Here is a 27,355-nt window from a genome sequence, read left to right as displayed (position 1 = left end):
ATACATCAGTACATCCTTTTATTATCGCAAATATGCAAGAAAAGTCAAATGGAGACACTGCAAATGAACACATGCCCTTTAATACCACAATCTAATTGTTTTTAAACACTTTAAATAATATACATTTGCACCTTATTATACCCTTTTGAAACGTTTGAATCCATATGTACACAATGCAACGCTTTGAATTCTTTTTTTTTAACGTGAGGAGGACTAAGAGGTCTCTTAAAAACACGAGGGTGCAGTAAAACCCAGAGTCCTGGTAATTCAATGTACAATAACTGTACAGCTGACCCGCCTCAGAGGTGGAGTGAATGCCTTGTGTGAGCTGGCCGAAACGCTGACCAGCACTTTCTCTGAAGAGGGGGTGGGGGGCATGTGTGGACATGCCTATGAAGTTCCCAGTCCCGACGGGTCCGTCGACGTTTTGTACCTAACCTTTCGCTTAAAAGGCCGAGTCGCGACGTGGCGTCCCAGGTTTGCTTATTGCAGACAGAAGCCCAAAGCTGCACATTTTGTTCCTTTTTATCACTTTACGCATAGGTGTGAACGGCCGTTCATGTTTTTATTCGAATGTGCGTGACCCCCTTTACTGTAACGTCCATTCTGTGATCTCCAACTGCCACCTCAGTCAGAAACTACGCCTTCCTTCCTTCCTCCCTGAAAAAGAAGGTAATAGCTGCATACGTATGGTTGTAGCACAACGCAGATTTATTTTTATTGTCTAACCCCTGTTTGCTCAAGAACCAACCCAGAGGAATTTCCACACCTCATACCGACTGCATCAAAGACCAGCAGCAGAGTCAAGTCGCCTGGCTGTGCAGTAACTTTGACTCATCAGTTTGGGTCTGTTGCAGTGTGTGGTTTGTGTTTTGTTGAAAGACCAGGGCATGGGGATGACACAGCAGCGGGGGGGCGTTGGAGCAGGGGGGGGGGGGTGCAACCCGAGTTTCTACTGTGGCACCGCTGAGCTGGGAGCCTTCAGGGAGACGAAGGAAGGGAGGGGGGCGAGGAGCGCTGTGAAGAGCCCGACATGCCTCAGCACATGGTTGACCATTCCCTTTGAGGCGACTGGATGCAAAGGCGCAGGCCACCGGCAGGTCAGAAGACGGGCTTGATTGTGAACGAGACCCCCGGGGGGGGGGGGGGGGGGCTCTGGACTGGGAGCTGCACGTGCACCGAGCTCATCTTTATCCACTCAACAGGCCTGTTCAATCAGCGGCCACCCGGAGAGAGCAGATATTAGGACAGCGTGGTCGGATGAGCTACCGCCCATTTTTAATTGAACAACTCGTGTTTTTTTTAAAACAACCGCAGTTTAACTCAAACAAACGCCAGCGCTCACAAAGATCAGAATGGACTTCTCTTTTTTTCTTTTTGTCGGCCTTTCAAAATGGAAGAAACAGCATCTGTAAGTTACACACAAATATAAAGCATGAAAACTTGGCCTTTCTTGTATTTCTGTCTTTGCTCCAGAAATGTTTGAGAATGAGGCCGAGAGAATGGGAGCGGGAGAGAGTAAATGCCGCCCACTCGCCTCTTTGTGAAGGAGGCGCCGACGCCGGGAGTACGGTTCACGTCGGGTTCTGCCATATGTGAAGAACCGTCGGAGTAATCTGGGCTTAGAAGTGACAATATTGAAACAAGCAGAGACTTTGCCTCTCAAACTTTGTCTGGAGGTACTGTGAGCTCCTCTCAACAAAACTGAGCAGACTGGAGGCCCCGGAGGAACGAATGTTGTGCCCTTCATACAGGTTTTTTTTTTTTTACTGCATCGTGTCTTTTTTTTAAGCTATAAACTGTGAGAAGAGATGACACCCTTATGTTCGTACTATTCACGAAATAGGCACCTTCTCCCCTTTGGTACCTACAGTATTTGTTCTGTTGTAACTTTCGCTTGTTTTCAGCGTTTTGGTGAAACATGAGACGATAAAACAGCTTGACTGGGTTCAAACGAGTGTTGGGTGAAAACGGGGGCAGGCCAGCTCCGTACAAAACGTTTTAAGTGCAAACAAACATTTGAGCATTTAGAGTATGTCCCCTCGTGGGTCACGAGACACACTGGTAAACATCCACGTTGGTCATTAAGCCTTTAACATTCTAACTCGACAAAACCGCAATACGCTTAGAGCTTGTGCAACTTCAACCTGGATTTCAAATGAAGGACTTTCTTGAAATTTCTGCCAAATAAGAGGAAAGGTTTGTGTCCACGAGAGAGAATCCGATCAGAGACCCGAGATATGTTTTAGAGCTAATAAGCAGGAATTCCAGAGCACTTTTTTTGCATGTGTGCTACACATTTGATCGTCACATTTTTTTGTGTAAGATCCAGGTTCTCTTCCATCCCTGTTTGAACAATGGGACTTTTTCCGGCTCCGAATGTGTTGCCAGCCAGATCGCTTTAGCCACATAGCCTGCGGGCATCCGAGTTTCTGCCGCTCCTGCCAAGAAACGCTCCCTTCGCAAGCTCTCAAAGCCTAATGAATACAACGTTCATACATCCTTCATATTGGAGAAAGGGAAAGAGACATTAAAAATAATCCTATTAATAATAATTGTTTACACCGTGTCATGATAAGAACAGCAAAAGGAGCAAGAAGAACATACTTTAGTAACAACAATGAAAATTGTAATAAACAATCAGTTTGGCGAACGATGCTGTTTTTCGGCGAGGTGCCCCGTCGTCTGCAGCGAGGCCTGTGTGGAGTGGGGGGGGGGGGGGGGGGGGGTTGGAGGGTCGTGGGGATTTGGGGCCTTTTGGGGGACTAGATGGGATTATGTCCTCTTCCTGTCATCCTTAACAGCATCCTGTCTGCCAAAGCTTTCTTGTCCCACAGCAGACCAGACATGGGAACTCATACCGAGACAGAACCGGATGACACACCACTGACGGAGGGGAAGAAGGGTGGTGTGTGTGTGTGTGTGTGTGTGCGTGTGTGTGTGTGTTGGGAGGAGGGGGCAGTTGTGTTACTCCAAAAAGGGTCAGAACACCTTTGTTATAAGAATTACAGGGAAAGAAATCAACCAGTCATGGTGCTAAAATGGTTCAAGTGAGCTGCGTGAGTCGAGTCGTCGTCGTTGTTTTCATCACAGTCCCAGATTCTTCGGCCGCCATTTCACATCATCAAAAACTTTTGCTGCTGACACTTTTCTTTTTTTCCCCTCCGTTGTTTGGTACTACATTCCTCTTAAGAGTTCCGCAGAGGCGGCGAGGTTAACAAGCCTCCACTAATACTTCGGTATGTTGGGGGTGGTTGTGGTCTTGGGGTAGTGGGGGGGGGGGGTAGTTAGGGTCGGGGTGGTGTGGGAAGACATGAGGAGTGTTGGTAGGGTTGGCAGTCCCTCTCCCAGGATGCTCTAGTCCAGCGGTTCCTGTTTTATCCTGATGGGCGTGTTGAGGGAGAGACTCCGCCGGTCCTCGCGACACAACACGTACTCGCTGAACTGGGATGAGTCCACGCCGCCTCCGCAAGACGCCACCACGCTGAAGCCTTTCTGGAAAAGACGCTCCAGGACCTGACGACAGACGGGGACAGAGAGGAGGGAAGGTAAAAAAACGGCCATTAATAATTGAGACAATGTCAATAGAGCTAAATTGAACTGAGAAGTATTACTGATAGAGATACGGGTTTCATACTCTTGTAAAGATAATTATTTTAGGAAAGGCGGTTATTGGAGAAGATTGATACCACTCTTGTGTCTGTTGCTAAACGTGGAGCTAAAGCCAGCTGCCGGCTAACGTAGTTTCACAAAGGTAAATAGCTACTTTAGCTAATTCCCAGTAAAGTGGCAATTTGTCTTTCTTACACTTTACTTTTTGTACAACTGAAACAAACAAGATACAATGTGTTAAATAGTGACCTGTAGAGGTGCTGGTAGGTGGAACTTGCTCGCAACAGAGCCAAGCTAGCTGTTTCCCAGTGTTTGGGCTAACCTAAGTTAGCCGGCTGCGGGCGGTAGCTTCATATTCATGATACATGATCGTGGTATCAATCTTCTCGTCCAACTCTCTGCAAGAAAGTGAATGAGCCTATTTCTCAAAACGCCTAACCTTTCCATTTAAATAAAAGTACATTTTCGGTGTGATAAATAGCTTACTTATGCACTTGAAATCAGACTGTCCACCACAAAGATAACGATGACTTATAGGAAAGTATCGTGGTATCTCATTACCAGGACTTTACAGGTTTCTGGTGCAATAAATTGTCATCAGCAGCAAACATAAGTAAGTATTGGATAGGTACCACTTTGTAACAGCCATCCATCATCACATCAACCTCAGCTCTTTTATCAGTCACAACATACACCGTGTGTCATTAAAGTAGTGATGGGATAAAACCAGGGGGCACTTCGACATCAACACCACCTCTGCAATATTCATGCCGCCGTGGATTCATGTGCTGGATGGGCTACTGAACCGAGGGGCATGAGCTCAAAGGGATGAGGAGAGCAGGAGTGCGAGCGAGGTGTGTTCAGGGGGCTCAGCGCGGTGATTACTGGAGCTCCTAATTTGAGTAATGAGGCCGGGGTGAGAGGAGAAGCGAGGTCCGTGAGCGAAAAGGAGGAAGAGCGACGTGCGGGGAATGAGGATGGGGAGTTGCGGGCGATCCGTGTGAGGACGTGTTGCAGCTGAGAGCCTGAGACAGGTTAGCCGTCGAGTCCAGAATGCAGACACGCTCAGACGCAAACATGTGAACTCCAAGATCCCCCTTTTTCCTCTCCTCGTCTGCTGTAATCCTTGTGGGATTTTTTTTGTTATTTTTTTAGGAGGGGGTGTATCTAAATCCCAGTGCGAGGAGTGCTGTGTATTTACTCATTCCCCCGTCCTTTTTAATGGAGTGCGCAGTGCATGGAAATGAAAGGTCTCGCCGAGGGCTATCCCCTCCTGCCAGATACAGAGCGAGAGAAGTTCACACAAAATAGATCAGTTTCTTCAGATGCCCACACCCACACACCCACACACACACACACACTAACACAGCCACTCATGGCGCAGAATGACCTCTCTAATTATAGAACCGAGGGCCCCGTCGGAGGGCGAAGAAATTGGGGCGTTTAGGCCTCCTGGGGTCGAAAGGGCTGCAGCCTCCCCCGTCCCAACTGGGGATTAGAGCGGATAAATCCCATGCACAAACACACAAGCGCAGATGATATGTGAACGATAGAAGGCAAACTTACAAATGCAAATTACAACACGCGCATTCACACTCACTCACAGACTTGTTGAGCAGACCTGAACCCACACCCCACGTCCTCGTTAAACTGCGGGGCCGACATGCTGCTTGTAAGCAGAAATGACTACTTGGAAAAGTTAGCCCTCGCCTCCTCCTGTTTTTTGTCTTCTGGCCATTCGACGGCAACGACAAACTCCACAATTTGGGAGACAGAAGGGGCGGCAGACAGCTGATGGTGAGGACGGCTAATTAAGAGACCTGCCCAAGCATCAAACACTCCCGAATCCATGACAGACGACGGAGAAGCCTAACGATTATGGAAATGATATTACACAGCCGTCTTTGATCGTTGCATCACATTGCATCCCCCCCCCCCATCATCTCTTAACGCGTGTGGGACCGTCATGTTCGGCGATGGATTTGGTCACAGAGGAGCATGGCCTGATCAATAAAGATAGTCTGAAAACAATTTTATCATTAATGCACGGCGACACAAAAGACTTCAGGATATTATTACAGACAGTCGTAACTGATTCAAGGATACTGTAATGACTATAAGAAGTCATGAAAGAAGGAAAAAAAAATGTTCACATCCAGTTTGACACAGTGAATTAGTGCCACGGGGGGGATAAACAATACACTGAATAATTACGATGTATCCCAGCAAAAAGGTTTCAATGTCCACGGGACAATGTCCTGAAATCAATCCCAGCTGACAACAGAGAGTAAAGCACCCTCTTAACAAGCTAAAACATGTCCTGGTGGCTCAGATCAGCAGCACAACACACTTGGGGCCGCAGGCGCTCAGATCCCAGCTCATGTTGAACTCGCACTGATTTTCTCCGCTCACTTTCCCGCCTCACTCGGGCGGAACCGTGGCAAACTTTCATTCCGAGCATTGGTGATTTCCCGCGAAATGGAATTGCGGCTAATTATTCCTCCCCTTCCCAGAGTTGCGGAGTTGCTCCGACTATGCTTGAGGTATGCCAATATCATATTGTTACCAACACGGGAAAAGTGAATACGGAAGGGGTACGGCAAAAACTTTACCAAAGTTTGCAACGTCTACCCAGAACTTGAGCACTTCTTCTCAGCCTCTTTGTCCTGCGAGTGATCGCAGCAGAGAGCCAAATGAAAGCTCTCTCTTCATCCCCCAGTGATCCTCCTACATTTGAAACACAATCAGCCCTTCTCACTGTTACGGGGTTGACTTGGCTGCACAGGGATCTGCCCCCAAAAAACACATTCGGCACGCAACCGTCTCACTGAGCTGCCGCTCAATCTGGGGTCGCAAGCGGGGGGGATTGTGAGCGGGGCTGCATCCGCCTCGCTCCTCTAACCTCCCAGCAGCACCGCGTGTCTCCAAACGCAGCCCAAGATGGCGGGCGGGAATCAAAGTGGATGAGTCTCCGGGCTGGAAACCGGAGCACCATGTAATATTGATGGCCACCGGAGTGCACGCGCGCTCTCGCATCACCTCTCTCAGGAGGTGCCGGGATACGCTCGCTCCTCACGGCGCGGGGCTCAGGTTTGATTGACACGTTTCACACACACACACACACACTTGAGATGGGGGCCGCGCTCACAGGGGGGGGGGTCGCTTTTGTTTAACTATGCACGGTCTTTAATATGTGACAAGGAGCTGCTAACCGCAGTCTCTGCATCGCGTCCTCCGCTTATCGCAAGCATCTGGCGTAAAGCAGCCGAGAAGCTCCGACTCCTTCTAATTCTCCGAGCCATCTGCCAGCTTTTTGGAGGAATCACAAGCGACCAAAAATAACAGTCTTCACACCGTAATGTATTCTGATTGCATTTGCGGCACATTCATCAATTGGATGCGTTTGTGGAGCCGACGAGACTGAGCTCACCGTTAGAAAAGGACACTTTGATTTAAAGTGTCTTTACACGGTAATTTAGTGACCCGAGTGTAACGTAAGTACAGTGGAGTGAACAGTGAAGACGCTTGTGAGGATGGAGGATCTCACACCATCGGACTCGTTCAGTAACCTTTCAGTTATTCGTCTGTGGTTTCTGGCTTCGTGGTGCGAAAACTACGGTTGCCAGTGGTGGAAGAAACAAAATACATACACTCAAGTACTGGACACAGTTTTTAAGGTGCCTGCACCTGAAGGGACAGTTAACGCCTAAATCAAAAACACATGTGGTTCTTGATAGAGATATCGGCCGTACAGATGTCTGCCTTCGCTCCCATATAATGGGACAAGACGGCTTGTGTTGTACAAAGCGCCCACATTTTTTTTATTTGAGCTTCCTTTGAACACATTAAACCAACTTTCCAGAAACCATGACCCGGTTACTCGAGATAATCCACAGACCTTGTTGCGAGCAGCTTCATAGGAACTATTTTCTTTCTTCTGAACACCAACCAATCACCTTAAATGTATATGTATAATAATGATACAATAATATAACATGAATTAACACTAAGGGACATTCTTAATTATGAGTAATTATGAGTACTTTAAGCAGTTTGTTGATAATACATTTGTGTTTTTACTAAAGTGTCATGTCCCGCTCTCCTCTCAGGTTATTTTTTCCTTGTTGTTTGCCCTCAGTTATTATCTCCTGTTTTATTTTGGCATGCTCACCTTTGTCTCTCTTTTCACATACTTCACTTCCTTCCCCTGTGTGTTTCCCACCTGTGTGATTGTCTGCCCCGCCCTGATTGTTTTCGCCTGTCCCTCGTGTTCTCCCTCGTTTCATTGTGTATTTAGTCTGTGTGCTCTCCTTTGTCTGTGCAGCCTTTTAAGTTGCCGTCTCAGCCTTGTCTCCTTGAGTATTCGTGGCGTGCTTTAGCCCTTTCTTTTGTGTATTTACAGTCTGCCTTTGCTTAGTGTTTTTAGATAGCTTGGCCAGTTTCTGAACTGGGAATGAGAACTGACATGTGCCCAGCCTGTTCTCATTCCCAGGGCGTCAAAATGCCTTTGTACGCTTTGTCTGATATCAACACATAAGGCACCCTTTAACTTCAGTATGAGGCCCACCAGGCTTTAGTAGAAAGACCAAAAAAAGCCCAAGAATGGTGGGTGGGAGAGGAGTAAAATGGATCAAACAAATACAGGACTTTCAACCAGAAGAACTGTGTTCAGGCCTAAACCTAAACATAAAGTGGTTTTGTTGCCTAAACCTAAACATAAAGTGGTTTTGTTGCCTAAACCTAAATAAAGTGGTTTTGTTGCCTCAACATGGTAAAGTAGTTTAGTTTCGTAAACATAAAAAGTGTTGTTGTTGACTCAACCTAATAACGTGGTTTTCTTGCCTTAACCTAAGTTGACGTAGTTATTATAAGCCCAATTGTGATTTTTCTCCTAAACCTTACTTTGTTGCATAAACCTAAGCAAGTGTTTCTTTGAATTCCCAGCATTAACCAAATGTCCACTGCGACCGTGCGCACGTTAAAGAGTCTGACGAAGCGTCGGTATGTGAGTGGGAATGACAACGTGCTGGTGTACTGCACCTGTTTTTTGGGATCTCACTCCTCTCTGTGTTGTGTTTGAATCCGGTGCGTTCACCTGACGTTCCAATAAATTTGAAGACAAGACTTACTTGTCGCAGAATTGCTACTTGTACTTAACGGCCCTGAATACCTCTTCCACCACTGATATTTGATGTGCCATAACTATAAATATAAAACTTTTGTCCTCCAGGTGTATCTCTCGTCTCCAGTTGGCTGCAGCCAGAGTCACTCTTACAAAGATCTACTTTCCACTCCCGAACCAAGCTGCATCCAGCAGAAACAATATTTCTGGCGCCAACTGCTGAAACTGTCAGCGGGCCTGTCGTCCCGTCTTTACCCCCACCGTACTGCAGGTTAATCGGCTGCCTGTTGGGGCCTCACAGCCCACACAGGCTGTACAGAGAGAACCGCAAGCGGTGTTAATGTCTTGCTCTGCCGCTCGGGCCTCTGAGGAGCACAGCGGAGGTGTTTGTGTGGCCTTGTCTGCTCTGCTGAGCGGTGCTCTCTCTTTCCACCCAGGCGCAGGATTGATGGAGTGGCGGTGTGACATGTAAGAGAGTGTTGCGACGCGTTGCGTTTGCCGCCTGGGCAGCAAAGGGGGGAGGGGGGGATTCTCTACGGCCGCCGCCGTTGTCACATTGATGAAGGACGGATCGGCTCCGCTCTGATCTGAGTGCTTCATCACAGTGATGTATTGAGCAGCTGGGCCCCAGCTCCGTGTGTGTGTGTGTGTGTGTGTGTGTGTGTGTGTGTGTGTGTGTGTGTGTGTGTACACCTCTGTGGCTCTTTGGCTAAATGTTTTCCCTCCGTTAAGTGCCTTTTGCTGCTCTCCGTTTCTCCCCGCTGGATCTACATCACAGCGCAGGTGGTTCGCATTAATTCCCTAAATTCCAGTCATGACGTCATGGAGAAGCACTCGCCACGGTGGAGTTGTTCATCCTCGCTCTCTCACATTTGAATACACACGATGAAGCACTGAAGGGGGGGGGGGGGGGGCTGACTTTACAGCGTACACTAATATCGTAAAACTTTCCCTCCCAAGATTTTCTTTCTGATGCAAACAGTTAGTATCGATAAAGTACTAAACTAACTATAAATAGAAGATGATACAATAATGTATCAGCCTAAGGAGCCCTTGAATATCACTGAGTAATTGAATGAGATATTTTACTGTGAAGTATAACCACGTTTTCTGACCTTCGGCGTTTAAGTGAATAAAAAGTGGAGAAATAAAGTGGGTTGCTGCATTGAGAGACGTCATGTTGTCTCATTGTGACCAAAGTATCACAAGGTCTGGCGGTTTTTCCAGCCCTGGGCCGGACAGCAACAGTACCTTTAGTTCAATGAACCCGCTTGAGCCGACACTGATTTCTCTAATGAAAACTCAAAACAGAGCACGTTTTTAAAAGTTGTCACATGTCCATCTCCTTCTCGTTGTCCTCCCCCCCCCCCCCCCCCGGCCACCTCTTTAATTCTTCCTCTACGGGCAGGGTGCGGTTGGTCGGGGTCCAGGGCTGAAATAGGATCAGAGGCTCATTGTCTGGCGGGTGAGACGAGGATCACTTTCCCAACCTTCTCATACCTTCACGCAACAATGAGGGAGGACAGAATGAGGGAGCTGTTGAGAAGCATCTCCCCTTACAACGAAAGAACACCTCCATCTGCTCCCCGCGTCCTCATCTACATCGACTCAATGAGACGGGCAATTTTCGGCTCACCTCGCCTTCAGAGGAGCGGCCTGATTGAAGAAAAAAACCAAGCCATAAAAATAAAACCTTCTTTCACACCACGTTAGTGCGACTCGCTCACATCCCGTAACCAGTCTCACTGGTAAACAGAGTGGGAAAGTGTTGTGTTAGTTGATGCGGCCAATTAATTATATTGCAAGTCATTTAAAAATCTATAAAAGAAGTATAAACCGGTTTAGGCTGTTTGAGAAATTGTAAGTATGGTATTAAAAAATGCAATACGTGTGTTTCAATCGCCTCGAGCGGTGTTATATTGGAGTCTTTTTTTGAAATAAAAAAAAAATAGGAGCTGTGTCTTAAAAAGGAGTAAAGCGTAAATTATGCATATTATTCCCCCCCCCCCCCCCCACACACACACACTTTCCATTCCTCTTCATTTTTTTTTCTGCAGGAAAAGCATGGCCGCAGTCCGTGCTTTGTCCTGCTCGCTCAGGCTCTCCTTCCCTGGAGGTGGTCTCTCACACGCCAGCAGGAGGGAGGTGGAGGTGTCAGAGCGCGCTAGCCTGCCTGGGAGACGCTCCCTCTGGGTGCCGAAGGGAGCGGCGTGGAGGTGGGGGAGGCTCATCTTATGTGTCGGCCCGTTCGTAGCTGTGGGCACCGGAGTGTGTTACATCGAGCCCCGTGGTGTGAGGTTGTTATGTTTCCCCCCTCGCGGACCTTCTCTGAGTAACACAACTGCAAAAACTAGTTTTTCTGAAGTTGCTTTTGGACGTTTTGCTGCTTTACTGCGCTCCGTGGTCAACCCAAGGGGATCTAAGTCAGGCTACCTGCTTGAGAATAACATACAGTAGGCCTGCAGTAAAGCAATGAGCAGTCACACTACGGTACTACTAAAGGACAAGCTCAGATCTCACATCATGCAAAAGACACTTGGGAGAGAGAATGAAAAACTTCACACACTCTGCACGCCCACCATTACCAATGGAAATCTCTCGACCAACTGACTGTAGCTCCATCAGAGAGGCTATTATCTCTGTTACTGACAACGAGCTATTATCTCCACTGTGGCAAAACGCAGTACAAAGGGCCACAAATCACGCCAACTGCCTCAGAGCAAAGTGGAACGGTGGAATTCTGGCTCTTAAGCAATGAAGAGAAGAAATACCTGAAAAGACCTGAAAATAAAAATCTGCAAACGGACATCTGTACGCTATGGTAGGCAGGTAAAACTCAGTGGAGCAGTTCAGTCGCCGCCAAGGTCTCTGGTTGTACAGTACAAATGGCAGCCAGGTGTCATGAAAGTGTTGAAGGGTGGTGGTGAAAAATGGTTTGCTCTGCATACATTTCCAGAATACAAATCTGAACGTTGGATAAAGCCAGGTTCAAAATTGTTGTTTCACCTTGTCGTCATATTTCTTTTTAGAAATAAAATGTATAAATCAGGTTGTGAATGACATAAGAACAAACCCCTGAGTACAGAACCCTCAGAATATAGAAAGTGGGAAGTTTGGTGTATGTAAGTGTTACTGAAGTGGAGATTTGTGGCTCAGAGTCTGAGAAGAAACTCATTTTTAGAGAACATTCTATGTCTTGCAAAATGTATTGTAAAATGACATACATTTTAAAGACACTACTGGTGAATAGGGTAAAAAACAACAAATAACAAAAAGATTTCACCATTAAACTATCCCAATGCATTACTTACATGAAGACAATTACTTTTTGTATTACAAGTTTTTTTAAATGTTATGTTTAAACATGCAAATGAGGCATTATCTAAAGGTAACTTTTGGTGAATTTAGTAGAAACCTACAGATACAAATAGACAAAGTAGCAAAATAAACATGTCTTCTTTCCAATAGTCTGAAAAAAGACAAGTTATGGAGGCAAATCAGCCCAAAATCTCAAAATTGACCAGTGCATGAAAAACAATGTTTTGCCTGTAGTGTCTCGCAATAACATATTAGCTGTTTTTTTTTCTTTTTTAGGTGATATTATAATTCACAATTTTAATTCATACATCAGGAAACACCCCACCAACAGAAATACTTACAGCCGGGTTGCTTCTATCACTCATATGAAAAGATTAGTGCTGTTCTCAAATGTTACAACTAGATTAGTTTGGCATGAGTTGTCTAGTACTGTATGAGTTAAATGTGCCACATGCAGAGAGCGAGAGAACGACGGCAAAGAGAGTGTGTGTTACCTGGACAGAGTTGAGCCTGCAGTAGCCATTGAGGGGGAAGCGGATGACGTGCGTCGGGTCCTGGTTCCATCCGGCGTTGACCGAGTTACACATGACGTCTCCCGTCTCCGGGAAGATCTCCTCGATGAGGACCTTCTCGCCGCTCAGGGCGATCCTCTCGCCCAGGTCGGGTGTGACGCGGACCACCAGGCAGTCGCAGGGCTGCGCCATTCGCCGCTGCTCGCGCTCCTGCTTCCAGCGCTCCAGCTCCTTGATCATGGGCATCAGTTGGTAGTAGCGCGCCTCCTCGTACAGCAGGTGGAAGTCCTGTACAGGCAGATGAGTGCAGTGAGTCTGGGCGGTTCCCGTGGCCCCAGTGCTGTTCTGGCTGCATCTGCACTTTGACCCTTATAGAGCAGTGAAACGCCAACCGTGTGGTACTGACATTCATGAACGGAGCAACAGATAACTATGATAACATGATGAATATGTTCAAGGTGTCCAACAATGTCTAGAATTCTTTAGGAAACACTTATATGCGAGTCTGATACCACCAGTGTCCTTTGGCCTCACTGCTTGTTACAAAGAGCCATTACTGAGGAGGCACCATGTTGTTGACCCATATACTTGTAGTCAGCGGTGTAAGTGCCCTCATGGTGCAACGTATCGACGAGCAATGGTTCGCATCATATCTTACAAAAGGTTATTCATTTTTTGCGCGTTTTCTTTTTGTGGTTTGGGTTAAAATAACCACGGAAGCGGAGTTACAGAAGTACGGATCTTACATGACTACGGTTTGGAAGCCTTGTTTGGCATTTTGGCCATCGGCATCGTGGTTGTTGGCTGCCTTGGTTTGAAGTATTAACACTAGAGGGTGGAGCTAAGTACATCCGAATGCTTTTTAGACAAACAAAAAGGTTAGAAATAACTTCCATGAACTGAAAACACACTGTGAAAGGGTTAAAGTTGCAGACGAAAACACGGACAACGCTGTGGTTGATAACGTAACGTGACAAATAACTCAACGTTGTGACTTCTGGTTACACATGGGACCCTAACAGCGGTGTCCTGGACAAAAGTCGAATGTTTTACACATGCATCCACCCTGACCTCGTCCCTGTGTTTGTTGCTCTTAATGAAGAGCAGAGTAGAGTTCAGCATCTCACTTCCCCCACGTAAGACATCTTCAGGAAAGGAGAACAATAAACAAAGCTCGGGAGAGATGGCTTTCCGACCAGCAGGACAACACGCTCAATAAACAAAGCACAGCCATGCTGCAGCTCTCCTCCACGGTAGCTCTTGGCAGAGCCGCGCTAGCCTTTAGCATGTTGCAGCGAGCCGACTCCAGGACGGCCCTCGGTGGGGCTCCAGTGAAGTGAGATGGTGCATTCCTGTGTGCAGACAGTCTGCAGCAGATTGCCTGCCTCTGCCTCCTGGGCAGGGCTCGCCAGGGGCCATTCGCCCCGGCGCTCTCGCCTCTAATTTCCCACAAGACCAGATGGCACTATCATTCGCCGCCGTAGAAAGAAAACACAGGGAGGCAGACGGTTTTTCCGCTAATGGAGGCCGACGAGGAGGTGAGGAAGAAGATATGTGAACACGAGGACAATCATCAAGACCAAGGAGCATGCTACTGTCTTCCTGATATGGAGGGAGTTTTATGTCAATGAGGCTCGTGGCCTCGGTGTTACGCTCCTATTAGAACAAGATTGAATTGGGCCGCACGTAAACGCTGCAAATATCTCTGCTAAACAAGTAGCAATGAATAAATCTGTGTTCTGATTAGTGTTTCTAAGTGACAAAGAATGACAGCTTTATTCACTCTTAGTTGATGAACTTTTATTCTGACATGGCGTTTCCCTCCCGGCTGTAGCTCGTTTCAGTGCACGGACGCTGTCGAACCACCGATGGATGCAGACGGAGGTTCACTCGCGACGGCGCCGAGTCTAAACGTCCTTGAAAAAGTGCGGCACTGTCTGTTCTGTACTGCGGAACCGACATATGTTTCGTATGGTCTGCATCATTGCTAGCTGTGGGCGTTGAGCCCTGATCTAAAAAGAGAATTTTCTTATCTTTCCCCCCCCCCTCTCAGCACTGCCGGAGCGTGGCAGCAAACAGCATATTCATTAACCCCGCTGCTTCTGTCAGACGCTTTAGCCTTGAAAATTCTCCCTCGCCGGTTTCACCCCATCATCTAAACTGCGCCTTCATCTGAGACGCCCATGCACATGTAACTCCATCTGGACGTGCGTTGACGCAACACATCTTAAGCTGACGGTCTAATATTTTAAGATTTCAGAACGCGAAAGAAGTGTGTGTGTGTGGGGGGGGGGGGGGGGGGGGGGGCTTTTTCCCCCCTTCTGTCTCCCTGTCTTTTTTTCCTCTCCCGGCCCTCTTGCTGCAGCTGACAAAACTCATCCTGAGACGCCCCCCCCCCCCCCCCCCCCCCCCTTCGGGCAGCTCTCTGTATCAAAGTGTGGCTCCTCAGCCTTCACAGGTCTGAAGCCGCGGATGGATATGTTTTTAACAGGGGTCTGTCTGCGAGGCACTTTTAGTCATCCCGAGCGGGCGCAGAGAACAACAGAGCGACCCCAAGCGCCGAGGTGAGGATGAGAGGGAGGCTCCCGTCCAGACTGCTGGAGCCGCTGCCAGCTCTGCGTGTCGATTCATCCCTCCGATCCCCGTGTCCAGACAACCCGTTTGAGCTTCAAAATAATGATCCGACCTGATCGCCCGCCGGCAAGGCAATGTCTCGGGGAAGGACAGAGGGAGGGAGAGCGAGAGAGACAGAGAGGGCGGACGGAGACAGAGAGGAAGATGGAGAAAAGGACGAAGAACTGTCACGATGAGGGAGTCGGAGGACTGAAGCCCACACAAGTAGCTGCTGATTAAACACGCCACCGACGGAAAACATATCCGATTCCCATCTAATACACAGCACCCACAAAACAAATGACAACACAAGCTCGTTCCTATTATTTGCACGCACTAAATACCTAAAGAAACAAAGCATTATTGATTTAAAGCACGACACCAAAGGCCCGAGTAAAACCGACTCTTAACGGTCCATAAGCTTGCCCTCGATGACTGAGCATTGCTTACACTCTTGTGATTAATTGCGGTTTGAATAACGAGATGAGGGGCGGATTTTAATGGAGAATATTTTTGCTCCTCTGACGTGGGCTGGAAACATTTCTTTCCCCTATTCTGCTCAGACTTTCACATTGATTTAGCAAAACACACAGCGCGGTGGCTGCCAGCAGCAGAACAGACCCGGCCCTCGGGGCGACGGCAAGCCTGATTGTGTTCAGATAAGGACATGCTCAATTCCGCCTCGCGCTATTTGCATTTTTTTCCTTTTCCTTCTTCCCCGGCTCCACGCAAATTGAAAAGGTATGTAGATCAACAAGGGCTTATGCGACAGAGGATCATAATGAGTTGAAACAATGAAATCCAATGCGTTCTCTTCAACCTGATTGGACTGTCAAGACTTCACAGGAATAGGAGGGCGGGGGTAGAGGGAAAGCCGGGAATAAGAAGGGGAAAAACTAATCGGCACTGAGTCAGGCCATCTATTTTGCTGAAAAATACGCTTTCATGCTGTGTTCTGTTGTCTGGGGTTTGGCTCTGGTTCAGACTACGCGTGAGGCCCGCAGAGTTTTTGCCCCTGGCTCCGGATGGCTCGGCCTCGCCTTGTTCCCTCGTACAGGTTATACGGTTGTGTGGATACTTGTCGGGTGAAACTTAGCGATCATTCGGGGTCTTTCAGCTCATTGTTTTGTTTTTGACCGAAAGAAGAGCAAAGAACGACACTGAAGGCTTTTCTCTATGGGAAAGACGTTTTTTGGTATTTTTCAAAAAGTGACTGGCCTTCTCCAAACTGTTTCCAATGACGGCTTCTCAGATCGTCCCGTGGAGCATCTGGCAAGTCAGGTTGGGGAATTCTGCAGTTCACCCTCCAGCGCATTAGTTGATACTAGGCCTGACACAATTTGGTTTGTTGCCATGTGCTTCGGATCATTTAACATTGTGCGATAACGGACATAATATACTGTTTCAGTGGAGTTCTTTCATGCGGATGCTCAAACAGGAGCAAGTTGTGTGCGGCCTTAGATGTGGACATGGACGCAGAGAATATTAGTTTGTATCAAACTGCAACCATCAACCGACACAGCCGCAGCTCTCCAGGTGAGTCCCTGTCACTGTCAGCCAGACTTCCTTTCTGACTGGGAGTCGGTCATCAGAGGTAACAGGGGTAACAGAGGGGCGCACAGGCTATTTCACCTGGGCTCACCTCTGTGGAAACCACTCTGAGTGAAGAACAACAGCTCAGGGCTTTGGTACACATATCACATCACCGTGCTACGGTTAGCCAGCTAGCATTACACCTCTCTGCTCCATATTTCCTTTTTTTCCACTCCCACAAAAAGAAAAAGGTTTCCTAATTATTGCTTATGCAGGTGAGTCTGCGTTAGGCTCTGTTGGGGTATCAGGTCTATTGTGAAAACAGGGCGGTAAACATAATGAATACACATATTCACACTTCGGTGTATTATCTTGGCATAAATCTGAAATCTGGAAAGGTTTTTCGAACTGATGGCGCCGGCAAGTCCGAACAAACCAGCGCGGTGCGGATGTGTACCTTGAAGTCATCTGGAAGCAGCAGTTTGCTGGTCCTGAGGAAGCTGAGAATGTAGCGGAATATCTCGCCGTCCCGATCTATGAAGTAGTGCTGCTTCAAGCTGTCCAACACGATGGGCTCGGTGCCGTTGAACAGACGACTGATTCTGGAAATTGAAATACACACACGCAGACAGAAAAACAGAGTGAGCCAGCTCCCTTCAAATGCATGAAACAATTACCCTCCATTTATTTTTCAATTTTATTAGCACTAAGCTTGAAATGCATTAGCATCCCAGGTTGAAACAAGGGGCTTAAGGCACCGTTTCCTCCATTCCAGACTTGTTTGAAGTGTCCCTTCTGCGGAGAGATTACGACAACACACACGCTCGCTGCTTGTACTTACAGAAATGAATTGGATGAATGTGGCATTACAGCTCTATTATTCCATCTGTCGGGGGTTGAAACAGAGGTAAAAAAAACAAAAAACGGTGGAGGTCCACATACTTCTGTGAGGAGGACGTGTGGAAAAAGTGTATTTTACCCGACTTTGTCCTGAATGTGAGAGGACTTGCTGCACCCCTACCGCACTGTAGGCACTATTAAATTAAACTACATTTCCAACATACTCTGTTGCCATCCATGATTCTAAACCCGGATATATATTTCAGTGAAACATGGGCCTCCTCGCTGAAAATGAAATCAACATATTGGCCTTTGAAAATGTGCATTTGTTGCCAGGGAAACGTGACTCACGCATCATTTGTCTTCATGGACAACATGTTGCATTTTTGGTTCTCCAATCAAAGATTCACATTTTAAGACAGAGGGGAAAAAAGAGAGAAAATAAAAGCTGAAAGGATAAAAATAATATCACCTGAAACCTGAAATCATCGTTTCCTATTACAGCAATAACTCGTTAAAAGCTAATCACACAGTATGTTTGCATTTAACCTTTTAAAAACATTGTGACAGACACTTGTTGCTGGCTGTGGCTTCCCACATTTAACCCCCTCCGCTCGGCTGCTGCTGAATTCATGGTTTGGTTGAACTATGTTGGAGCTCATCAAATCAAAGAGTGGGAACTGCTGTTATCTTTAAACTTTCATCATGCCTGGAGATACCCTTGGACAGATATAAATTTCTTGGCGCTTACCTGGAGGTCTCGCTCTCTCTCAGACTGATCTAATAATCTCTATCTATTTCTGTATTTGCATATGCTAACACCCCAACTCAATCATTAAAAGCCTTTTTAGCATCTCTAGAACATTGAGGATGTAGTTTGTTCAAGTGCTTTCAAATGTTCGCAAAACTTCTGTTCTCCCGAAGCCTGAATCTTTGCATCTCCGAATTAAGCTTTGAATTTGGGGAGTCGTTCCGAAACAGAACTTCTGTCTCCCTCGGCAGAGAACGCTGGAAGGCCTTTGTCGGTGGGAATAAGTTGCGTCGCGTTGCTGCACAACTCGTGCTTGTTGTTGTCACCGTTTCGATGGGATGAGCTTTTCTTCGATGCAGTAACAGCTTCTTGGTTCGAAAGTGAAAAGTTGTACGAAAATCGGGAAAAAAGAAATCAAAAGCCTGCCAATAAGCATCGGTACGCCCAGTTGCCTCCATGAGCACTGGCTTTGTTCAACTCTATTGTAGAGCAGTGATCAAACAGCAGGGCTGGCTTTGTTCTCCCAATTTAATAAAAAGCCTCAACTTCGTCAAAAGCGCGTGAGCTCGTGTTTTAACGGTTGTATCTAGTGACCCCCCCCCCACACACACACACACACACACACACACGCGATGTGTCGGCCGGACGCACTGAAGCCACCGCGTCTCTTTCTCTTTGACTTGACTTGTGTGAAGAAGCAGAGCAAAGATGGTTCTCTTTCCCCCCCCCCCTCACGCCATCCTTTTTCTCCCTTTCTTTCCCTCCTTCCGTCTCCATCCCTCTCCCTTACTCGCTTTTCTCTCTGGAAATCGATGCAAAATGCTTTATAAAAAACCAATACTCATCTCCCTGTTTTGCCCGCGGTGTTCCTTTCTCATATGGTCTTGCAATTCTTCCAGCTAGAATTTCACCATACCCCTCCAGGCTAACTCTGTTTTTCATCTCCACTTTTTTAAAAAGCAATTAAAATGCTGCCTGTTTTTCTTTTTCTTTCCCTCTCTTCCACTCCCTTCACGCTCTCTCTCGCTCTCTTTCTCTGTTGGTCTTCTCAGTTTTCTTCCCCCCCCTTTCAGTTAAATCCCTGAATTGGAGTGGCGGTGGGTGGGGGGGGGGTGTAACAGGTAGGGAGAGAGAAAAGTGTGTGTGTGTGTGTGTGTGTGTGTGTGTGTGTGTGTGTGTGTGTGTGTGTGTGTGTGTGAGGGGGGGGCGGGTGCATGGAGAAATTAAGAGAGAAGACTCTCAAACGGACAAGCTGAATTACGGGGTCGAAAGATGTGGAAAGCTAGACAAAGAACCCAAATGAGAAAAACACAGAGAACACGAGTAAAGAGGGACGAAAAAAAGGAAGGAAAAGGGGCAGAGACAGAAACAGAACACGAGAGCAGAGCGAGATGGAGAGGAGAAGAAAAGAAAAGAAAAAATGACCGAAATACAGAGTGAAGGGAGAGTCAGGGAGAGGGAGGGAGAGTGGTGGGTGTGGGAGGTTATCAAGGACAGGAACAGCTCAGATCTCCCACCCCAGCGGTGCCAAGTGAGGCCAAAGTTTCAAAACGAGGAACACATTTTTTTTAATTTTTTTTTTATTGTGCTGACTTAAATCAGGCTCCTGTGACGCTCTTAATACCTTTCCACATTTCTGTAAAACAGCACATGGTCCTCATCATGTAGGCCCAATATTTGCCTTCGTGGGTCCTCGATGTGCATATTGACTGTCACTGACTCTCACACTCACTGCAGCTTGGGAAAACATTTCATCTGCTGTTTTGGAGCTTCATAACTTTGACTCCTCCTGCGCTACAGCAACAATTAACTCTTATTATTATTTCATGTTCAGTGATTAAAACTAAAAGTCTTATCAAACAGCTCATTTTTTACTTCAGATCACGCCCGCGATGTGTTAGTGCCATGTAGTCTCTTTAAAGAAGCAACAAAAAAAAGAAAGAACACTCGAGGCCTAACAATGAAATGGAATAAAAATGAAAGGAAATATAGCAAGTGCCAACTGTAAATTACCAGACAATGTTTGCCATGTTAATTTATGGGGATTTCTGCGACACCGAAAGAGCACGAAGCCAGTTCGGATCTGCCGTCCTCAAAGAGGGAAAAATGTCCAGAAGTCCTTTCAAAATAGTTTCCTCGTCTCTGGAACATTCCCCCTTCATTTCCTCAGCTTCTGTTCAAGTGACTGCTGAGGCCGTCCTCTCTGAGAGCTACACAGAGCGTGCATCAATGTTTCATGACCCCTTGTCCCTTAATATGGCCCGCGCAGAGGAAGATGAATGGCCGCACATTACTTACTAGACTAACTTTCTCTTGGCATGCTGCATTATTCAGGGCCCAATCTATTAAAAGTGATCATCAACTCTAAACTCTTGAACCCGGTCTCTGCTGGCCGTCACGTTTCTTGTGTTTTTTTTTTGTTTTATTTGCCGTGACGCGTGCCGCTCGAGCGGGACGTGGCCGAAACGCTGTGTTTTATCTCTACTCCGGCGTAATTGTTTTTGCTTTCTGCTGTCAGCCATTATCCTAATTCACACAAAAAGGCCCCCCCCCCCTCCTTCCACTGGATCCTGTGGAAAGTGGAGCCCCGAGGCCAACTGTACACTGAGGAGGCTGGGAGAAAGAGAGAGAGAGAGAGAGCGAGAGAGAGAGAGAGAGAGGCAGAGAGTGCCTGCATGTGTGTGTGTGTGTGTGTGTGTGTGTGTGAGATCCAGAGTGAGACAGACACAGAAGGAAGGAGAGGGAGCAAAGGAGCATGTGTGAAAGAGAGCGAGAAGAGAGGAAAAGAGCACTAGAACCAACACTCACACTGGTTTCCGGTCTTTACTCTCAGTGTAAAAACACTGTTTGGGTGCTCTGACACGACTCTGTGCCCCATTTGCATGGTGCCCTGCGTGTCCACCCACACACCCCCTCTATGAATAAACTCTTTGTAACGTGCACGGGGGCATGAAAAAGAAATATATAAGAGGAATCAAAAATAACAATGCCCAAAGTACAAATTTTAAAAGAAAACACAGATGATTTTAAACAACGTGCTTTAAAGCAGGGCTATGCAATTTGCAGCACGCCTGGCTCAACCAATGGCACACTGGCAATAAGTATGTAAGAGAGTTTTCTTCTCATCCGAATGACATCTTTCATGGCCATTTCCCGTTATGTTATTTGCGGTAGTTAAATTTGTTTGTTTGTTTTTCCCACACCCTCCTTTTTTCCCACAAAGACCCGCCCTACTCTGCCACTGATTGGCTCGCACTCCCTGCCTTCTTTTCAAGTTTACTGCTGATGAACAAAATTGTTGGAGGGTTGGTGGAGTTAATAATTTCAACTCAGTTGTGGATGGAAGCCTTCTTGTATGGTGCTCTCACATATTATTACAACGTCCTAATTATGAGAGAACAATGTTTTTTCATATTTTTCTACGTGCGTTATTGATGGAATAGAATTACGGAATAAAATGTTGATGTGCTGTCACAATTAAACTTGGCTCAATGATTATTGCGACAATGTAAAAAAAGATACACTTTGTATCAAAAACAGCTTTAAAGCCAATTAAAAACCTCCGTTCACAGTTTTTGCTCCAACAGCTTCAGAACCATTCAGCTCCGAATGACATGAGCACATCGGATTCAAAAAGACCTTCCTGTCGCTGTTGCTCCTGGACAGACCTGACGTTACAACGACAACAGCGCCTTCGTCACGCAAACAATAAAAGGCCCTCGTCTGGGATGAGCTTCATTCTTCATGTTACAAGTCAGGAATAAAAGGAGACGTGTCAGGGATTTCCTGTCAGCGGCCTCTGTGATGATCAAGACTCTGTATCATCAGGGGGATTACGGGGATTGTTTCCTGTGGCCAATTTCGGCAGCTTTGCCAACAACCCGGCGAGTGTTTACCTTGGCCCACATGGGACCCTGTCAGCTGACGCAGGATTGAAGACTGCGCAACGTGGCAAACGACGACGTTGCATTGGAGGGAATAAGTAGGTAAAAATCTGCGGAGAACAGAGATACTTTATCAGCTATGGAGCTAAATGCGTGAAACAAAGTGGGAGGGCGGATTACCAACCGCTCTTACACAATCTGAATCATCATGACTAAGTCCTACAATGGGCATCAAAATCAATAAAAGCCCATGTTTGCTGTGAGAGAGCACCAGAGAGAGCAGGAGTCCCTTTCTGTTACCGTCCACACAAACACTCAGCTTTTAGGTGTCGACGTCTCAAAGTCTGACTGCAATACAAGCCATGTGGGTTAGAACAAATACAATGATTATGTTGTATCGTGAAATGGAACGAAACTGATACACCCTGTATTGGATGCATGTTATGAGAATAAGCCCCTGTGTTTGAACACTAATAATGACTGTGAAGAACATCTGATGGTGGTAACCGCCGGTTCTAAAATAGTCAAGGAAAAAACTTAATATGTAACACGAAAATGAGCTTGATTTTCATCCGATTTGTCTTTCCTTTCCTAACAGCACCCTGATCTACACTGAGCAACAAGAAAAAGCAGTGCTGTGTGCGCAGCAGGAATGTTTAAATTCGCAATAATCTGAATTTAAACATGTGAAAGCATCTGCACCTGACAGCTTGACAGCAGCTGGATTTCAAAAATACAACTGCTGTGTGAAAGTAGATTTTTTTTTTTAAAAGCCTTGGAGGTATTTATCAAACAATTAAAATAATCACGAGTGAAACCAACAAAAGCAATCAAATTCATCGTTTTAAAATCCGTGAGAGTTTAAAAATAATGACAGTGTCCCCACGTGGTTTGAAAAGATATCAAACCGGTAGCTTCTGCGATTGAATGGTATAGCAGTTGACAGAGCAGTTGTCAGGTATGTACATGACTCGTTAACAGCACAAAGCCTTAATAAGGACAAACAAACAAAACCATTGATTCACTGACAAAAAATGCAAAATAAAGCTGTTAAATAGAGACATAAATGATTGAAATCTACTCGCAGATTTATCAAGACTTTTTTTTTTGCATGATGAAGACTTCTTCAACAATATGCAAATCCACTCACTCCTAAACACGTCCGGTAAATAAGACAAACGATCTCAATCGATTTAACCAACTCCATCGTCGCTGACGGCCAAAGGGAACGAGTCTTACCTCGAGTCCGGGTACTTGGTGAGGGTCGCCAGGCTGCTGGTGTACATGTGTCCCCCGACGTCGATGTGCACCGGGGCGTTCGACTTGGTCAGCTGAGCCGGCAGGGGGATCCCCTGGCAGGCCAGAGGAGAGACCGGGGACCGGGTCAGAGACAGCCGTGACATGCTTCTTCCCTCCTGAAAGCAAGTGTAGAAAAAAGCCATGGGATACGTGGTAGGGGTGGTGGGGTGGTGGGGTGGGTGGGGGCAGAGCCAGATCAACAAACGGCAGCAGCAGCGGCGGCGGCGGCACAGTGATACCCTTACACCGGGGGAACTAGATCGGATCCTCTCGGAGCGGCATCAGATCACTTCCACGTCTCTCTGGTCGCATATTTAGCCGGGAAATTATTGCCACCGCTCTAATTATGTACTATGTTTGCATCTTTTTCATGCAGCACCGGAGGCGAGGATGGGATGATGCTTATTAGAGAACCGGGGGAGGGAGAGAGAGGGAGAGCGAGAGAGATAGATGGACAGATAGAGAGGCAGAGAGAGAGAGAGAGGGGGGGGAGAGAGAGATAGATGGACAGATAGAGAGGCAGAGAGAGAGAGAGAGGGAGAGGGAGGAATGCTAGGTGTCAGCCTCCAGGGGAATAAAACAAACTGCTGCTGCAATATTCTAATTAAAGGTCGCCTTATGTGTGAGACGTGATGCGCCCAGACGCACCAACCACCAATCTGAGAGCGAGGAAAACACGGGGGGGGGGGGGTGTATTCTCTCCACGCGCGCACACACATCCAAAACTAATGATTAAGGTGATGCTTGTCATGTAACTACCGATAGTGATAACTTTACAACTGCACGCGCGGACAAACGGAAGCTGCCCCCCCCCACACACACACCGGTACACACAAGTATCCGGGTCCACATGCGTGGTGACAGAGTGTCAGGAGGATGTGGAAACAATCACAACGAAAAGCTCACGAACTCGATCAGATTCGGCTCTGAGTTCGATCGGCCGCAGCAATATTCCATTAAATAGTTCGAATTCGCTAACATGTCGTCGTCTGTTGTTTATCTCACGACAGGTAAACCACCTGACCTCAGGCTGTGAAGTCTGTTATGAAGTCATGGAGTAAATCACTGTTTTTACGTCGCCCTCGTGATCGCTAAAGGTCACATTCCGTCGTTCCTCTGTTACCCTCCGGGTTTTTGGGTCGAGACGCAGACCTCTGCTTTAACTTTAAACTGATACTCGGGGCTCCCACAGTACACGTGTGGGTTCGAAACACACCGAGATCACATCGTTTCGCCCCGACACAGTAGGCTACATCAACGTGATTGATCCTCCAGTTGTTGTATTTGACTGCCATGCCTGGTGCAGCGGAGGCCGCGAGGCCCCTTTGGCTCGCCGTTGGGCACAAAAATGAGACCGGAGCTTTATTTTTCTCAGGGTGTAGCCCGGATTACAGCAGCATCATGTTCGTTTAATACGATTACAGGAGGACAAAATCCCAGGAGAAGGAAAGGAGAAAAAAAACTAAAACTTGGAAAATACTTAAGAAGTTTAGGTACCGGGCTGTCCCACTACCGGTCTCTCTCTCTCTCTCTCTCTCTCTCTCCCTGTATGTCTCTCTCTCCACCAACCAATCAATGAACCAATGCAATTACGATGTAGGCTACGTGAACGTGGAACAAACGGAAATAAATAGACCCATAAATAAGGCTCCTCTCTCGCAAAAGCAATCATTTAATTCCGTTTATCTTAATCTCTTAATGTGTATGGGGGATACACACACACCATAAAAAAAAGAAATCACAGCAGCTGTAAGGGCAGCATCACCTTTCCCCTCCCGGTCCTGTCCGAGCGTCGTAGCCGCTTTCACACCCCACGCAAGAACGAAATAATGCCCGATATCTATTCGAATATCCACGGGACGGACACGTCGGAATAATGGAACAATCCGATACAATATAGCACAGTCCACGCGAAAAGCCGGCGAGCTGCCCTTTAATGCTCAACATGGCGTCGTATCCCCCCCCGCTGTACAAATTAAAACCATATAATCCCGACACGTGTAATCCATCACCCGCTTGAAAAAATAACAATAACAATAAAAAAATCCCACTCGTGTCAAAGTGTCCAGTCTGTAAAAGATGGAGAAGGTGTCCGCGCTGCTCTTTAGCGCCAGTTCGACTCTCTACTCTTCGCAAACTGCACTGTGCGTACAAAAATACACACAATAAAAAAACACAGCATTGGATTCTGTAATATCTTTTAGAAATGTTCTCACCCTACCGTTTCAAACATCGTAGGGAGTCCAGAGGATGTCCGTGCCGGAGGGATCGGTCCCTGCAGCTGCTGCCCGCGTACAAACAAGATGTTTCAGATCTTTCTTTCTCCAGAGAAACGCGCCCGAGTTTCGTTGGCACAACTACACCGGCGCCATCCGGCTCCGGCACCGACCTATAGATACTGGCCGCACGGGAAGAGCCGAGTCTTCGCTGTGTATCTTCCCCACCCACCCCACCCACCCCCCCACACCCCCAACCCCCTCCACTCCCAACAACACACAAAACTGCCCTTTAAAAAGACACTGTGGGCTGTGGACGGGACGGACTGGCTCGCAGAGTGTGTCTCTGTGGCTTTAAAAAAAGAAGGGGGGACTCAATGTAGCGCGGCTGGTCTCCGACCTGTCCTTTCGCCGAGCTCCTTTTTTTGTACCAAAGCGCGCAGTGAAACGTCCTTACCTTGTACATGGATGAGACGATCTCCTTCCTCTGCGCTGCTCTTATTTGGATAAGCGTGAGATAAGAGAGAGGACCAAAAAAAAAGAAAAGAAAAAGATGTGCTCTTGTTTGGAATCCTTCTTCGTATTTCGGATTCTTCTCTTGCTTTTTTTTTGCCTAAACGAAACTGCCCCTGTGGTTTGTTATGAGAAGAAGAAAGCCAATAATCCGTCTCTAAATAACAGAGCGGAGCTCGAAAAGAGAAAAATCCTGCTCCGGGCTGCGCGACCGCCTCTGGGCCATGGGATTAGGTTACAATTAGCTCAACTCCACTCTCTCTCTCGCCCAGGCAATTTTCTCAAGGAAAGAAAAAAAAACGTGATACATCCACCCCCCCCCCCCCCAACACCACCACCCCTATTCCAGAAAAGTATGACTGCACAGATATAATAACTTATCTATTTCTTCTTCTTCTTCTTCTTCTTCTTCTTCTTCTTCTTCTTCTTCTTCTTCTTCTTCTTCTTCTTCTTCTTCTTCTTCTTCTTCTTCTTCTTCTTCCCCGGCTAAAGTAGAACCATTCCCCTTAATGGTGTGAAGTTGTGATTTTTTTTGAGGAGGAGTAGGGGTAGGGGGGGGTCGGAAACGGGCAAACTGTCGCTCAATGGGTTTAGAGCGGCCAAAAGCAGATTTGAATCATTCTCATTCCGTCTGATGTAACAGTTCCCCAGGCGGTTCCAGCTAGTGGGCCCACGTCCCGGTCTCCATCCCGAATGTAAAGTTGCACGCCATGCGGGGCTGCAGCGTACAGTCCCGCACTCCGTACAATAAAGGCGCGGTGTAACTTGTTGATAAAGTCCCAGTACAAAAAAATATATATCTGTATATATGGGGAAAATGAAGAGATATCCTCGAACCAATTTTTTTTTTCATGCAGTGATCTTTTCTTTCTCCCCCTCTCTCCCTCTCTCTCTGTCGCTGTCTCTCCCTCTCTCGCCTCAATGTCTGGAGTGGGAACGCCAAATTTCCTGCAGGCCATTAAAAATCAAATGACGTCTGCGGACATGCATGCGCGCCGCTGCGGAGAGAGCAGCCCTCACAACCCGCCTGCAGCCAAATGCGCCATTTCAATTATAGCGCGGGGGCTTAGATGGAGATATCTCTCCCCCCCCCCCCCCTTCACTATTCACTCTGCAATGAAAGCAGGCAGCCTGCAGACTTT

General features: G+C 47.1%; 1 protein-coding gene across 3 annotated transcripts; it reads right to left on the bottom strand.

Annotated features, from left to right (window-relative positions):
- Nucleotides 1-4: 4 nt before the first annotated feature.
- kctd15b (potassium channel tetramerization domain containing 15b) lies at nt 5-27,102 on the bottom strand (the record flags this gene model as incomplete). Of its 3 annotated transcripts, none has more annotated exons than XM_079289771.1 (5): nt 5-3,516; nt 12,547-12,852; nt 17,168-17,312; nt 23,425-23,600; nt 26,158-27,102. In XM_079289771.1, 5 exons carry the CDS (start codon nt 26,164-26,166, stop codon nt 3,358-3,360), a joined length of 795 nt encoding a protein of 264 aa, XP_079145897.1. In that variant the 3' UTR covers nt 5-3,357. The 3 variants fall into 3 exon arrangements, with proteins under 3 accessions (XP_079145897.1, XP_079145896.1, XP_079145895.1); XM_079289770.1 differs by lacking the exon at nt 26,158-27,102 and adding an exon at nt 25,706-25,878; XM_079289769.1 differs by lacking the exon at nt 26,158-27,102 and having other exon boundaries at nt 23,425-23,627.
- Between the last annotated feature and the right edge of the window lie 253 nt (nt 27,103-27,355).

This window comes from Melanostigma gelatinosum (genome assembly GCF_949748355.1).
Source record: "Melanostigma gelatinosum genome assembly, chromosome: 2".
Lineage (NCBI taxonomy): Eukaryota > Metazoa > Chordata > Actinopteri > Perciformes > Zoarcidae > Melanostigma > Melanostigma gelatinosum.
Note: the sequence above shows the minus strand (reverse complement) of the source record. Positions and strands in the feature narration are given on the sequence as shown.